The sequence below is a fragment of the Capricornis sumatraensis genome, chromosome 3, assembly GCF_032405125.1.
Source record: "Capricornis sumatraensis isolate serow.1 chromosome 3, serow.2, whole genome shotgun sequence".
NCBI classification, from domain to species: domain Eukaryota; kingdom Metazoa; phylum Chordata; class Mammalia; order Artiodactyla; family Bovidae; genus Capricornis; species Capricornis sumatraensis.
In genome coordinates this window covers 32,699,208-32,716,115 of record NC_091071.1, presented here as the reverse complement: position 1 = coordinate 32,716,115, position 16,908 = coordinate 32,699,208, and the positions used below count along the sequence as shown (strand labels likewise).

Sequence of the window (16,908 nt, the reverse complement as noted above, 5' to 3'; positions counted from 1 at the left end):
TCACTGTCTCACCTGTCAGCTGTCTCGTAGAGACCCACAGAGCAACTGAAAGGGGATATATGCTTGGTGACAACAGTGACTCCCCAAAATACACCCACTAAGAGATGCTATTAATATCAGCCCTGCCTGATGCACTCCCTGGTCACAGACCCGGAGAGCTGGCACAGGACACAAACCCAGACTGTGGCTTCTAAACTCCATTCTCCAAAGGAGCCAGAGCTCCCTGGAGAAGTGATGCCTCCAGGCACAGATGGAGAAATGAATATGATAAGAAATGAATACGGGATCAGAACATCCCAGATCACAAGGAAGCTGTCAAAGACTCTGAGCACCAGGTCAAAACACTCAGAGGCCAAAGGGTAGACACTCCCATTGGCCAAAGATGGGAGAACCTGAATAGCAATAAGAATGTCTGAATCCGTGAGTCATGTAATACTTATGCAAAACCCTCAGTGGTCACTTATGGGGGATGCTGGGGAACAAAACTCATTGCTTGGAAAATGGAAAAATGAAGGGCAAGCATGGAGCATTTATTATGAGTATATCCTGCAATTTATTTGAAGACGGGGAATTTCTCTTTCTAGATTACTTTAGCTCACAGATGGAGATGGAATGATAGTGTGCTTAGAATATCACCACGCTGCAGCCCCCAATACATTCATTCACAAGCAGCTACTGAGGACAACCAGGCATTAGAAGCCCCTGACGGAAGAACTCGCCGCTCAGCTGGTAAAGAATCCGCCTGCAATGCAGGAGATCCCAGTCCAATTCCTGAATCAGGAAGATCCCCTGGAGAAGGGATAATCTACCCACTCCCGTATTCTTGGTCTTCCCTTGTGGCTTAGCTGGTAAAGAATCCACCTGCAATGGGGGAGACCTGGGTTCCATCCCTGGGTTGGGAAGATCCCCTGGAGGAGGGCATGGCTACCCACTCCAGAATTCTGGCCTGGAGAATCTTCATGGACAGAGGAGCCTGGCGGGCTACACTCCATGGGGTTGCAAAGAGTTGGTCACAACTGAGCGGCTCTTCATCATTATCCCTGGTCCACGAGAGTATGTCAGAGGCTTGGAGTCAGTTGGCTGACTGTTCCTTTGCACTTTGTAAAGTATTTTACTATCCTGAGGAGAGAGACGTCTGTATTGCAATGCTAGGGAAAATGTGAGGATCCATTAACACCATCTGTGGCTATTTCTGAGTCATTCTGAAAGCCTCCTTACTCCCGTAATGAGTGAGGAGTGAGTCATCGGCCATGGAACACCCAAGGCTGAGCCCCTGTATGAAGAGAATTTCCTTCAGGCTGGAGTAGGACCAGCCTCAGGCCATTCCCCTTGGATTCCAACCCGAAGTTATTGAGCCAGTCTTGATTAAGGAGATGTCATCAGCATCACTTGCCAGAATATATGGCTGAGCCTTGCATCAACACCTCCTATTGCCGTTTAGTCGCTCAGTTGTGTCCAACTCTGTTGCAACCCCATGGACTGTGTAGCCCGCCAGGCTCCTCTGTCCCTGGGATTTCCCAGGCAACAGTACTGGAGTGGGTGGCCATTTCCGTCTCCAGGGGATCTTCTCAACCCGGGGATTGAACCCACATCGCAGGTGGATTCTTTAGCACTAAGCCACCAGGGAAGCCCATTATCAATACCTACCCATACTCTAATGAAGGTGAACACACACGCATGCACACACACACACCACTCCCTACTTAATCCAGAAACAGACAACCTAGAAAAATATGCCAAGTCACTCAGAGCAGAATCACATTGCAGAAGCCTGTCACACCCATCTCAACACGTACTGACTCAGCATCTTTGGGAATGGAGGCCCTGAAGTTTTGGTCCTTTGTTTGCTGAGTTCACTGGGGATGCTGATAAGAGCTGAGATCCCTTGGGAATGCAGGCCCAGTGACATGCGTCTGGGACCTGCTGCCTTCACCCTTCCCTGTCCAATCTCAGAAGTCCCAGAAGGGGGCAGAATTGGGACAAAGGTCAATTTAAGTCAAGTTCCCATGTGTGTCCCTGGAGTCCAGCCAGTCCAGGCCGCCAGCATCTTTCACCCTGGCCCCTTCACCAGCCTCCTAACATCTCTCTGCTACTGTTCTTGCCCTACAGGCCACTTAGCAGTCACTGGGAGCGTCCTCAAGGGTCAGTCAGATCACACCTCTCCCCTGCTCAAATCCCTCCAAAGACTGCCCGTCGAAGCAGAGCAATTCCAATTTCCCATCAGAATTTTCAAAGCCCCCGCAGCTCTTCCCTAACAAATCTCCAACTGCCTCCTCCTCCCACTTCCCCACTTGCTACATGCTGGCCTGCTTCCAACAACCCCTAGACCACACTCCCACCCCAGGGCTTTGCACTGCTGTCCCCTCTGCCAGAAGTCTCTTCCTGTGCATCCTCCCATGCCTGGCTCCTCCTCCACATTTGGGTCCCAGTCCAAATGCACCTCCTCGGGCCTCCTCTGCGCCCTCTAGAATCTAAACGGGCCGCCTGGACCTGGCCCCCTTTCTCATGGCACTTACCACCCTCTGATGTTACTTTGTTTAGATATTTGCTGATTCGTTCACTGTCTCTTCTCAATTAAAACGTCAGGTCCACGAGGACACGGACCACGCCCATCTAGTTTTCTCTGCGGTCCTTCAAACAGTGCTAGGCACACAAAGGTCCTTGAAAGGTGTTCTTGACTTAACGAATAAATGAGTGAGTGAAAGAGTAAATCAGTGGCTCTCACATGGGAGGTGATTTGGGGTCCCTTGCCAGCAGCGTCTGGAAATGTTTTTGGTTGCTGCAACGAGGGGACTGCTTCTGGAATCTAGTGGGTAGAGGCCAGAGATGCTGCTAACCATCCTTGCGTGCACAGGACAGTCCCTGCAAGAAACAATGTCCAGCCCCAAATGTCAATAGTGTCAACCTTGGAATAAGTGAATGACACGTTAAACACTCCTGGTCCACATGGTCAAGTCTGGAACATCAAGGAACAAACGTCCGACCACCACCTCCTTCTGGTCCCTGATGCCTTCCTCAATTGTGTGAGTTATGGTTCAGGAGAAATGTCCCTTGGATATTGTTGGCATTGCTTGTGTAATCAATTTCATGTTAACAAGAAACATAAAGAAGGGGAACTAAAGGAGATGGAGACGTAAGGGGTTAATTTCAAAACATGTAATTCTGTGTCCTAATCAAAGAGAACTGAAATTTGTCTAGTTCCTTGATTCTGCGGGTTATTTTCCTTGGTAATCGTGAACCTTCCTTAAAATTAAACAATCAGCCTTTTGTGAGACCTGCTTATGTGTCACTATTTCTATATTTTTAAAAATAGATTTTAGAGTGGGGACAGGGGCAGCGTGATTTGTTGCATAGTCATGGGGACAGGGGTCTGGGTGAGGGATCCTCACTTATTGAGGCAATCAGACTTTCTAACAACAAAGAAAAAACAAAATTATTCTTCTCATCTGTGTGTTGCAGCACAATGTGTGTGGAACAATCAGAGACATACCTGTTTCGATTTCTGGGAATAATGGACAGCCACTGAGGCATATCTGTACCATCACCTGCCCCCTTCCTTCCTCTCCCCGCCACACCATCAGCTTCTCAGGGGTCAACGTCAAACACAGAGGTCTCAAGCATGCTCTGTGTCCCCTTAAATACAAATTTAATTTCTCTAAATCCAAACCCCAGAGAGAGCAAGAGAATAATCTAAACAGTGTTCTCAACCAGGGGCAATTCTGCCCCAAGGGCACATCACTTGGCAGAGTCTGGAGTCACCTTTGGTTGTCACAGCTGGGGGAGGGGGGCAGCGTTACTGGCATCAAGTGGGTGGAGTCCACGGAGGCTGCTAAAATCCTGCAACACACAGGATAGCCCCCACAAAGAACTAGCCAGTCCCAAGTATCCACTCCAGTGTTCTTGCCAGGAAAATCCCATGGACAGAGAAGCCTGCAGGCTACAGTCCACAGGGTCGCAAGGCACGGTTGAGTGACAGAGCACACAGATGTATCAGTGCTGAGGGCTGAGAAAGCCTGCTCTGCAAACGAGGGGCAATTCCACACTCTCCTCTACACAAGGAAAATATGAAGGACTCCCTGGAGGAAGCAGATGATGGAAGGCCTGAAAATGCTGATCCCAGGGCAGTGCCTGTCCCCAAGGATCCCCACCTGCATGAACACCTACTCCCCGAAGCACAGTCTAACCTAAGATGCCACTCCAGAGCCAGATCTAATGGTTCAAATCCCCACCTTGCAACTGCACAGCTGTGTGACCTCAGCTCGGGCCAATCCCTCAACTCTTTCCTTCAATTTCTTCCATCTTGAAATTAATTTTAAAAAAAAATCACAGTATCGACTTCACAGGTTTGAGAAAAAGTGAAAGTTGCTCATTCGTATCCAACTCTGCGACCCCTACGGACTGTAGCCCACCAGGCTCCTCTGTCATGGAATTCTCCAGCCAAGAATACTGGAGTGGGTTGCCATGCCCTTCTCCAGAGGATCTTCCCCACCCAGGGATCGAACTTGGGTCTCCTGCATTGCAGACCGATTCTTTACCATCTCAGCCACCAGGGAAGCCCTCATAGGTTTGTAATACAGCTTAAATGAATATTATGAGTAACATAGCAGTGCCCGTGTATAGTAAGTGTTTGCTATTATTTTTCACTCAATCTAACTTCCCCTTAAAAGCAGCCAAGAATTTCATCTGGAGCTCGTTTTGAGGAACAGCTTTGCGTGTCTATCATGGAAAGATGAATGGACAGTGGGACACTTCTTGAAAGACAAAACATTATCCTACTTGATAGGCTAGGCGTGGATTTTGATTCCACGTGATTTCTGCCTTGGGTCCTGGCCCCACCAACAGGGGACTCCCGGTGGTGCCTGAGACCAGAGGGTAGCAGTCCCCTCAATTTAAGCCCCATTGGGCTGAACTAGGACCAACCATGGAACATTGACCAAACCCCACCAGCAAACCAGCCCTGACAACTGAGACCATCCTCAGATCCAATAACTCTGCCTGGAGCAAGAGGACATCATCCCACTTCAGATGGGAATCCATTGGAAATCACAACATGTGGGTCCAAATGAATTTTGTGAAGACAGTGCTTTGAAAGCATAAACCAAACTTTCCATCCGAGGCACAGTCCCCAGCTCCAGGGACAATCCCAGTGTGACATCCTGTTGCAACTGAGGCTCCACTCCAGCTCTGCCCAGAGTCAGGACACCAAAGTCACACTTATGATCAGAGAATAGGTGCCGTTTATGAAGCAAACACAAGGTGTCAGTGGTCCCGCTGGCCTCGTCACATATTATACTTTCTTCACCCAATTGAGTCCTCCTCACACAGCCTGTGATAGAGCTAACCTCATCTCCATTTTACAGATGAGAAAATAGAGAAGGGAGCTGCAGAGTCCCTCAGTGAGATGAAAATACTATGTCTCTGACTTGTTTCCTTCTAGAGAACCAAATAAACAGGTGTGTGTATGCGTGTATGCTCAGTTGTGTCAGATTCTTTGTGACCCCATGGACTGTAGCCCTCCAGGCTCCTCTGTCCATGGAATTTTCCAGGCAAGAATACTGGAGTGGGCCATTTCCTACTTCAGGGGATTTTCCTGACACAGGGATCAAACCTATGTCTCTTGCATCTCCTGCATTGGCAGGCGAAGTTTTTATCACTTAGCCACCATATATGAAAGCCTATTTGCATCTTGTGAGGCTGTGTGCCAAGTCAAACCCACAACCACAGTTAGTTGGCTGGGGAATGGTGGAGCCAGGACCCAATCCTGGGACTGTCTGAACTTGAGTCCAGGCTCCTCCTGCTCCTCAAGGCCACTGGAAGCCCAGAATACTCACTAAAAATTGGTCTGCAACACAGCATGGCTAAAACATAGTTACCATTTGGCCAAGCCAGAGAACTGAAAACATATATTCAAACACAAACTTGTACCTGAATGTTCATACGTGTGTGCTAGCGTGCGTGCATGTGTGCACGCTCAGTCACTCAGTCGTGTCCAACTCTTTACAACCCCCTGAACTGCGGCCTTCCAGACTCCTCTGTCCACGCAATTCTCCAGGCAAGAATACTGGAGTGGGTTGCAGTTTCCTCCTCCAGGGGATCTTCCTGACCCAGGGCTCGAACCCGCATCTGCTATATCGGCAGGCGGATCCTTCACTACTGAGCCACCCGGGAGGCCCCCACGTGAATGTTCACAGCGTTATTCATAAGAACCGAGAGAGCAGAAGGAACTCAAGTGCTCATCAACAGATGAAGGATACAGAAAATGTACTCTAGCCAGCCAATGAAATATGATTCAGCCATAAAAAGTAGTGAAGGACATGCCAAAACATGGATGAACCTTGAAAACCTTATGCTCAGTGAAAGAAGCCAGGTAAAAGGCCACATACTGTATGATTCCATTTACATGAAGTGTCCAAAGTGAGCAAATTCAAAGGGATGGAAAGTAGATTAGTGGTTTCCAGGGGCTGGGGGAGGGGGAAAATGGGAAGTGACTGCTTGAAGGGTCCAGGACTCCCATCCAGGGTGATGAAAAAGACAAGACAGTGAGGGTGACTGCACAACCTTGTGGATATACTAAAAACCACACTGAATTGTATAAACTGTGAGTTTATGATATGTGAACATTTCAGTAAAAATATATACCACACACACAACATGATACCAGAAGCAAAGATAGCAAAAGTAAAAATCATAAATGGAACTACGTAAAATTTAAAAACTTTTGTTCACTGAAGGACACCATCAATAGATTGGAAAGGTAACTAGTGAAATGGGAGAAAACATTTGCAAATCATACGTTTCATAAGACCTTAATGTCCAGAATATATTTTTCAAATGCCAACAACTGAACAACAACAAAAAATCCAATAACCCATTAAAGAACAGGGAAAGGGCTTTGGACGGACATTTCTCCAAACATGGTGCGCCAGTGGCAAACACGCACACAAGCAACAGCTCAACGTCACTAACCATTAGGGAAAGGCAGTCAGATCTATAACAAGACACCAGCTCGCATCCATCAGGATGGCTACTCTGAAAAAAATAAAAAATAAAAAGTAAAATAAAAAAACAAAATAACAGTTGCTGGTGAGGAGGTAGAGAAATTGGAAACTTGTGCATGGCTGGTGGGATTGTGAAATGCTTCAAGTGTTATGGAAAATAGTATGAAAGTTCCTCAAGAAGTTAAAACCAGAATGACCATATGACCCAACAAGCCCACTTCTGGGTATCTATCAAGAATTGAAAACAGGGTCTTAAAGAGATATTTGTACATCCATGTTCATTGCAGTAATATCTACAAGAGCTAAAACATGGAAGCAACCGAAGTGTCCACTGACAGATGAATGGATGAACAAAGTGTGGTCTGTACACACAATGAAATATTCTTCAGCCTTTAAAAGGAAGGAAATTGACATATGATAGAACATGGTGAACGCTGAGGACATTATGTTAAGTGAAATAAGCCAGCACAAAAAGACAGATTCTCTATGATTCTATTTACATGAAGTATCTAAAGTTGTTAAATTCAGGGACTTTCCTGGTGGTCCAATGGCTAAGATTCTGTGCTACCAATGCAGGGCGCCTGGGATGGATCCCTGCTCAGCGAACTTGATCTCACATGCCACAACTAAGGGTTCGCTTGCTGCAGCTAAAGACGCTGCATGCCACAACTAAGACCCAGAGCAGCCAAATAAATAAATATTAAAAAAAAAAAAAAAAAGACTCCATGCTTCCACGGCAGAGGGTGTGGGTTCAATCCCTGGCAGGGGAGCTAAGATCTCTCACACTGAGAGGCATAGCCAAAAAGCAAAAAAATTAAGTTGTCAAATTCAGAAAGACAGAAAGAAGGGGTTGGGGGAGGAGGGAATAGAGAGTTGGTATTGAAGGGGAAAGAGTCTCAGATTTGTAGATGAAAAAGTCCGGGAGATTCGTTTTACGACAACATAAATATATTTAACAGTACTGAACATTCAAAAATGGTAAATTTTATGTTGTGGGTTTTTCTCCACACTAAAAAAAGTAAAAAAGAAAAGAAAAAAAAGCAGCCCACTGGGGAAAAACACACACAGCATCACTATTAATAACATTTCCTCTACCTGCCCAGGTGTGCTACAGAGTCACATCCTTCATTGATTCAGCAAGGTGCTCTCCCCACCACCCTGCACTTCACTGACCCGGAACCAGGGACAAGAAGGGAAGGGGCCAAGTCTCCATCCCCAGGGCTTAGCCAGCACCTATACACAGATGCTGGATAAACATGTGCTGAACAAACTGTACATAGCAATCACGTGGGGAGGCCAGGTTGGTACAGGTACCCTTTTTTCACAGATGGGTCAATGGCGTCTTAACAAGGCAAGATGAACACTGTCCAGAATCACAAAGCCAGCAAGCAGTAAAGGCAGACGCAGCCCTGAAACCCCAGACTCCCGCTTCAGGACCCCTTCCATAACCTCACCTCCCTTCAGAGTCAACCTAGAATCCATTTCAACATGGAATTTACAAATAACAATGCTCACCTGCTGCTGCTGCTGCTGCTGCTAAGTCGCTTCAGTCGTGTCCAACTCTGTGTGACCCCATAGAGGGCAGCCCAGCAGGCTCTGCCATCCCTGGGATTCTCCAGGCAAGAACACTGGAGTGGGTTGCCATTTCCTTCTCCAATGCATGAAAGTGAAAAGTGAAAGTGAAGTCATTCAGTCGTGTCCGACTCGTCAAGACCCATGGACTGCAGCCTACCAGGCTCCTCTGCCCATGGGATTTTCCAGGCAAGAGTACTGGAGTGGGGTGCCATTGCCTTCTCCCACCTGATACTGGTGAGCTTTAACTTGTTTGGATCATGAGCCCATTTGATAGTGTAATTAAAGTCTGAGTCCTTTTCTTAAACCAACACACATGTGAAACTTAGATAATAGTTTCCAGAGGGTTCCTGGACCCGGCTTCAGGTTCCAGTTAAGAACCCCCTTCTCCATCCTGCTATCTGGGTGACTTCATTTATGCTCAGGATTTAGAGCTCTCTCTCTCTATGTATATTTTTAGTTATAGTTGGGCTTTAGTCAATCCTAAAGGAAATCAGTCCTGAATATTCACTGGAAGGACTGATATTGAAGCTGAAGTTCCAATACTTTGGCCACATGATGCAAAGAACTAACTCATTGGAAAAGACCCTGATGCTGGAAAAGACTGAAGGCAGGAGAAGAAGGGGATGACAGAGGATGAGATGGTTGCATGGCATCACCAACTCAATGGACATGAGTTTGAGCAAGTCCAGAAGTTGGCGATGGACAGGGAAGCCTGGTATGCCTCAGTCCATAGGGTCGCAAAGGGTCGGACATGACTGAGTGACTGAACTGAACTGATAGTTGATTTACAATGTTGTGTTGGCTTCAAGTGTACATCAAAGTGAATCAGTTATACATATATCCACTCTTCTTTAGATTCTTTTCCCATTGCATTAGGCCATTACAGAGAATTCAGTAGAGTTCCCTGTGCTATAGAGTAGGTCCTTATTTGTTATCTATTATATATATGAGTGAGTGAGAGTCGCTAAGTTGTGTCCGACTCTTTGTGACTCCGTGGACTGTAGCCTGCCAGGCTCCTCTGTCCATGGAATCCTCAAGGCAAGAACACCGGAGTGGGTTGCTGTTTTCTTCTCCCAGGCATCTTCCCAACCCAGGGTTTGAACCCAGGTCTCCCACATTGCAGGCAGCTTCTTTACCATCTGAGCCACCAGGAAACCCCTATTCATGATAGTATTTATATTTATATATGCAGTATGTATACGTCAATCCCAATTTTCCAATTTATTCCTCCTCTCTTACCCCTGATAACCATAAGTTTGTTTTCTACATCTGTTAGTCTATTTCTGTTTTGTAGATAAATTTGTTTGTACCCCCTCTTTTTTTTAGATTCCACATATAAATGATATCATCTGTATATTCTTGAGCATCAGAATCAACTAGAGATGCTCATCCTGTGGGAATCCGGTAGAATGTCCAGGGCTGGACCAGAAATGTGCATTAGGAACACCAGAGGATTATGGGATTGGAAGCTCTCAGGCACACACAGGTCCATGACCTGCTACCTCCCAGATAGCTGAATGCAGGCCACGTGACCCCCACCCCCACCCCCGCCCAATCAGATCCAGCCTCTCTGCCCTGCAGCCAATCAAACCTGGCCATTAGAGCATTCCACCACAAGCCAACAAAGACAACCCCGGACTCAACGTCTTTCCCGCATAAGTGCCCTTCCACCTGGGTCCCAAGGCCAGAAGGCTGGGCATCACCCTTGACTATCCCCATCTGCACCCACATCTTGATCACCACCAAGGCTGGCTGATTCTGCCTCCTCTGTGCCCCTCCACTTCCCTCCACCAGCCCTGCCAGCGCCCTGGCCCAAGCTCCCAGCTTCTGTTTCATGATTCCTTCTGCCCTTGAGCCTCTGCTCAAACTACTTTCCAGGAAACCAGTGTGAACTCCTTAAGCTCTTGCTCTCCCCTCTAAGCCTTTGTGTGTGCTCACTCCACGTCTCTTAGTTAACTCCTACCCATCCTTTGGCCTCAGCTTAGCTGTCACTTTCTCCCCTGGCCAGCATAAAGGCCCAAGCTTTTGGCCAATCACAGCATTTATTTTTTTATATTTAAATGTATTCATTTTTATTTGGAGGATAACTGCTTTACAATACTGTGTTGGCTTCTGCCATACATCAACGTGAATCAGCCACAAGTATACATATGTCCCCTCCCTCTTAGACCTCCCTCCCACTTCCCACTCCATCCCAGCCCTCAAGGTTGAGCCCGGTTTGAGTTCCTTGTGTCACACAGCAGATTTCCAAGGGCTATCTAATTTTACATTTGATAAAGTATATGTGTCAATACTATTCTCTCAATTCATCCCACCCTCTCCTTCCCCCTCTGAAATCGCAGCATTTAAAACACTGAATCATAACAGCCATGGGCATGCCTATACCCTACATCCCAACACCAGTGGTTTCCAACCCAGGAAAGTTTGCCTCCCAGGGAACACTTGGCACTGTCTGCAGACCTCACTGGTGGGATGCTCCTGGCATGTGGTGAACAGAAGCCAGAGATGCTGCTAAATATCCTAAATGCACAGGACATCCTCACCACCAAGAGGAACCTGGCCCCAAATGTCAGCACTGTCGAGGTTGACCATCCCTGCTCCAGACCAGACCACGCCATAGAGGTAGGGGGTGTGTCCTGTACACCACGTGTCCCCAGCCACCAGCCCAGACGTGGGCATACAGGAGGAGCTCAGTGAAGACTGAATCAGCTGTAGTGAGGTGAAGGAACCTAGAGTCTGTTATGCAGAGTGAAGTTAAGTCAGAAAGAGAAAGACAAATATCATATATGAACACCTATATATGGAATCTAGAAAATGGTACTGATGAACCTATTTGCAGGGCAGAAATAGACACATAAGCCATAGAGAATGGACTTATACACACAGTGGGGGAAGGAGAGGGTGGGACAAATTGAGAGAGTACATTGACTTACATACACTACCACGTGTAAAACAGACAGCTAGAAAGAAACTGCTGCAGAAACACAGGGAGCGCAGCCCGGTGCTCTGTGATGACCTAGAGGGCTGGGGCAAAAGGAGGGTGGTCCGAACGGGAGGGGATATATCTATTCTTGCAGCTGAGTCACGTAGCTGTACAACAACAACTAGCACGATATAAAGCAATTATCCTCCAATTAAATTTAAAAAAACAACAACAACACTGAACACATAATGAGTTTAGATGATCTAGAAGATATTCCAGGATTCCAGTTCTCTCACAGTATCTTTCCTTAAAGACACCCATTGGTCACTACGGTAGGTTGAACAATCCCTCCATCCAGGGCCCTGAATCCTGGAAACTGGGAATGTCACTAAGTTGCTATGGCAAAGGGGTGTGATCAAATTAAAGATCTTCAGGGGGGGAAGCTTACCCTGCATTATCCAGGTGGGTCTGAAAATGCAACCACAAGTAAGCCAGTAAGAGGAAGGCAGAGGGAGACTGATACAGAGGAAAAAGCGATGTGAAATAAAAGTGAGGCTGGACGATGCTACAATGCTCGTGTTGAGAGCCAGAGGAAGGAGTCACCAGCCAGCAAACCACTGGAAGCTAGAAAAGGCCAAGAAACGGATTTTTCCCCTAGAACCTCCAGAGGGAGTGTATCCTGTGGACACTTTACTTTCAGCCCAGGGAAACTGATTTTGGACTTCAGAACTATGAAAGAATAAATCTCTGTTGTTTTAAGCCAACACTACATCTGGCTGGGGGCTTCCCAGGTGGCTCAGACGGTAAAGAATCTGGCTGCCAGTGCAGGAGACGTGGGTTCGATTTCTGGGTCGGAAAGATCCCCTGGAGGAGGAAAAGGCAACCCACTGCAGTATTCTTGCCTAGGAAATCCGGCGGACAGAGGGGCCTGGTGGGCCAAGGTCCATGGGATCACAAAAGAGTCAGATACGACTGAGCGACTAAAACAACAACGCTATCTCACTGGCTAGAGTTGAAAGAGGGACAAGAATAAAAATTCAAGCCCTTGTCCACCTCTCCAGCCTCCTGCCAACCCCTGTCTACTCCCCCACTACCCACCAGACACTGGTTTTCCTTCGACCTTCCAAACACAACCCCGGGCCCTTAAACCTGCTTTTCCTTCTTCAAGGAAGGTTTTGGTCAAAGCCTCCCATGACTGGCTGCCTCTCATCACTCAGTTCAGTTCAGATGTTCAGTTGTGTCCGACTCTTTGCAACCCCATGGACTGCAGCATGCCAGGCTTCCTTTTCCTTCACTATCTCCCAGAGTTTGCTCAACTCATGTCTATTGAGTCAGTGATGCCATCCAACCATCTCATCCTCTGCTGCCCCCTTCTCCTTTTGCCCTCAACCTTTCCCAGCATCAGGGTCCTTTCCAATGAGTGGGCTCTTTGCATCAAGCAGCCAAAGTATTCGAGCTTCAGCATCAATCCTTCCAATGAATGAATATTCAGGACTGATTTCCTTTAGGATTGACTGGTGTGATTTCCTTGCAGTTCAAGGGGCTCTCCAGCATCACAATTAAAAGCACAAGGCTGCTAGCCTCCCCAGTGACTTTCTCTTTCATCACCCTGTTTTCTTCCCAACTCTTTTCACACTAATTATCTTGTTAACATCTCTGTTCACCTGTTAGTCCCCTCCCCCCAAGACCACAGAATAGGAGGGCAGGATCTTGTCTGATCTGTCCTGGGTGTGTTGGGAGCCCGACGTCTGGTACATCCTGAATGAATGAACCTGAATGAATAAATCTGCAGCACTGAGTGTGCCTGCCCAGCTACCGGGTCAGAACGCACCTGATCTTGGCTTTCCGAAACGCCAGCTCCTCCTCGTTGCCAAAGTCCAAGGACACATCCTCAGTATCATCCACCAGGGCCTGGGGACATCAATGGCGACTCACAGGCCCTTCCCAGCGGTGCACAGGCCCTCTGGCCAGGACCCTCTCTGCGGGCGGGGCCCCTACCCTTCTCCACCCTCCCGCCCACCTGGGGTCCAGCGCAGCCCAAGCCCCAGCTCCCGCATCCCTCCCCCTCCTCCTCCTCCTCCTCCTCTTCCTCCAGCTTCTCCTAGCCCTCTGGAAGGCTCCCAGCATCCTTGCCACCACACTCCCATCTCCGGCATCCCCGCGGCCCTACCTGCTTCATCCTTCCCAGAGCCCACCTGGAGGCCACAACCCAGCCTCCGGCTGCACCTCTCGCAGCGGAAGGGCTGGGACGCCCGGCGGGCAGCGGCGGTGGGCGCGGGGGCGGGGGTAGGGAGGTCGGAGCCCGAGCCCCCGGTGCAGCCTCCTCGCTGGTCTCCGGTGGGGGAGGGGCGCGCGGGCCCCAGAGCGCAGTCGCCGGCGGGGGAGGTGGGCTCGACTGCCCGGGCTGGGGCGGGGCTTGGGAGGGTCCCTCTGCCCGGGCTCTCTGGGAACACCGCCTAGGAGAGGGAGCTGATGCCCAATGCAAGGATGGAGGATGAAGACGGAGCGGCGGCAGGGAGGGGACGATTCGGGCTGAGGCGGACTCGGGAGCCCAGATCGGTGATCCTGGAGTAGAGCGAGTGGGTCAGTGAACCAGGTGGATGTTCCATAGATGTCGACCGAGGGAGGGAGCGAGTGCAAGAATGAATCTCAGTGTTGAGCAGCCTCTCTCCAGGCTGGAGAAGGCCTGTGTTTCCGAAAACCCTCGACCCCAAAGAATTCCCTAGGGCCTTAATTAAAAACAATTTCCCAGGCCAGCCGGGGAGATTCATAAGGCCTGGAGTGGAGTTCCGGATTCTGCCTTTTAACAGGTGAATCTGCTGCAGCTGTGGCGTGGGTCCCACGGCCGCCCACCGGGACGTTGCTTTCATCCTGGTGCCAGACACACACTGTGGACAAAGTAACTATTATTAGCAGTAATAGTAGAGTTTCTGCTTCCCTAGTGGCTCAGTAGTAAAGAAACTGCCTGCCAATGCAAGCAATGCAGGTTCAGTCCCTGGTCCAGGAAGATCACCTGGAGAAGGAAATGACAACCCACTCGATCATTCTTGCCCAGAAAATCCCATGGACAGAGGAGCCTGGCTGGCTACAGTCCATGGGGTCCCACAGAGTCAGACACGATTTAGCGACTGAACAATAACAACAACAAACGGATATAAAAGCCTTCCCAGTTATCTCCCACAAAGGAAGGCTTTGTCACCAGATAGCTTTTCCTGGCCTGGGACAGGGTCACTCCCCTCTACTTTCTGCCCTCACCTCCTCCTGGCCACCCACATAGGAGCAGCGGTCAAAGAGTCTCGATGCCAAGGCCCCTAGTCCTGCCTTTTGCCCTCCCGCCATGGGCAGTAGGGACCTGTCTTCCATCCCTGGTGACTCAGAAAAGCACTGGTGGTTTCCAAGGTCCCAACACAATTCACTCCCTGCTGATCCCCGCAGGGGTGGGTGGCTGCCAGGAGGGAGGGGTAGGGAGCAGAGGTGCCAGAAGGTACCTAAGCTCTGAGCCTTGGGCAGGCATTACCTAAACTGATCCCACGAAGGGTCTGCCAGGTGTGTGTGGAGGGAGGGTACTTTCTCCTGGAATGTACCCTCTTGGGAGTCAGGGGGTCTGGAAGCCTCCATTGATAACAGCACCCCCGTGATGCTAATGTTGCAGGCCTCTGGACCACCCTTTGAACTGTAAGGATCTCAACCACCAGAGAGCTTCCTTGGTGGCTCGGCAGTAAAGAATCCCTGCAATGCAGGAGATGCTGGTTTGATCCCTGGGTCAGGAAGATCCTGGAGAAGGATATGACAACCCATTCCAGTATTCTTGCCTGGGAAATCCCATGGACAGAGAAGCCTTGCGGGCTATAGTCCATGGGGTCCCAAGAGTTGGACATGACTTAGCAACCAAACCGCCACCAAAGCCTGGCTTTCTAGAAAAGCCCGTTGGCTCTTCCAGCCCAAAGCCTGCTCCAGGCAAAGAAGAGTGTCACGCTGAGAGGTTAGGGTACCCTAAGCTACCCTCCCCAGCTTGGCTGCAACTGCCTGGGAGGGATAACGGGGAGGGGGTAGAGGGGAGACAAGGGGCCACAGCAGAGGGCAGGTGAGGGTGAGAAGCCGTTACAAAACATTTAGGGGCTTTTCCTCTGATTCTGAGAATCACCAGCTGTTGGTGTCTGTTACGTTGGGGCTCAGAGAGTCCTCAAGGGGGTGAGGAGGTAGGAAAGCCCCCTTGGAAGCCCCATTTGGGGTCAAACTGTCATTCTCAGTCCTCAGGTTGGGGGTACCTGGAGAAGAGTCTCAGCCCCAACCACGTGGAAGCCACATGCTCCTGAGCTTTCCTCAGGGGGCCCGCTGGCTGAGAGTGCAGAGATGGGGGCCAGAACTGGGGGCTCTGGGGAAAGCGCGCCCTCCCTCTCTTCCTCCTACACCTGGATGATCCTCTGCAGAGTCAGCCTGTGGAGTTTCAGAGTGGGCAGAGAGCCCGAGGATTCTGCAGGAAATTCATCATTGGCTTTGAAACCAGCTGCAGTCGTTTAACCAGGGTCTGCGTGCTCAATCGTGTCTGACTCTTTGCGACCCTGTGGACTGTAGCCAGCCAGGCTCCTCTGTCCATGGGATTCTCCAGGCGAAAAACTGGAGTGGGTTGCCATTTCCCTCTCCAGGAGATCTTCCTGACCCAGGAATCAAACCCATGTTTCCTGCATTGCAGGTGGAGTAACCTGGGGCTGCAGGTTAAATGCAGATTCCAGGGCCCCTGAAGCTCCAGGGCCAGTCCCGGGAATCTGCTTTTAATAAGAACAGTGGGGAATCCTTGGGTTCAGAGACTTCTAGGAAACACTGACCGTTTTCCCTCACACCAGCATCACTGAATATGACTATTGAATCCTGCCTCGAGTCACCTCTGCTGTTCTTGGCCCAGGAGAGGCTTGGGAACAGAGCTTTGAGAAACAGCCCCCAGCTCTGGTCCCTGCAGTGTGGCTTCCAGCACTGAAGCCAGAACAACTGAAGGGAAGGGGCTCCAGGCTCAGGCAGGCACTGGCCTCTGGATGGTCCTTGCAGGTGGACCTGTAGAGTCAGGCAACCCAGCTGGGAATGTGGTTTCGCCACTCCCTGTCTGGGTGGCCTGGGGCAGGAGGCTTCAATTCTCTGGCCTCAGTCTCCACATCTGTAAAATGGGACCACACCTCCTCTCACCTGGCTGGGATGATGCAAGGACTAGAGAAAACACACGTTGAGTGCTTTGCTCAGAGTAGGGATTCAGGAAATAGTGGCCCTGGTAATACTGCCTGTGGTCATCAGGAGAAGAACTTAGGGTCCAAGAAACCTCTGTGGGCTGGATAGCTATATGTGCAGCTCTTGGTCCCCCCATTAAGGTGGATATCCCTCAGCAGAAGGAATGACTCTGGCCTGAAGCTCAGGCCCTATGTG

The 16,908-nt window shown here is 49.5% G+C and overlaps 1 protein-coding gene across 1 annotated transcript in view; it reads right to left on the bottom strand.

Moving 5' to 3' along the window:
- Nucleotides 1-14,835, bottom strand: part of TVP23A (trans-golgi network vesicle protein 23 homolog A) — a 31,454-nt gene extending 16,619 nt beyond the window's left edge. The window contains exons 1-3 of the mRNA XM_068968401.1: nt 14,752-14,835; nt 13,692-13,952; nt 13,328-13,407 (exon numbers count right to left, since the gene is read on the bottom strand). Of these exons, the coding sequence (XP_068824502.1) occupies nt 13,328-13,407; nt 13,692-13,952; nt 14,752-14,835 (425 nt within the window). The remainder of the gene's footprint in view (nt 1-13,327; nt 13,408-13,691; nt 13,953-14,751) is intronic.
- Between the last annotated feature and the right edge of the window lie 2,073 nt (nt 14,836-16,908).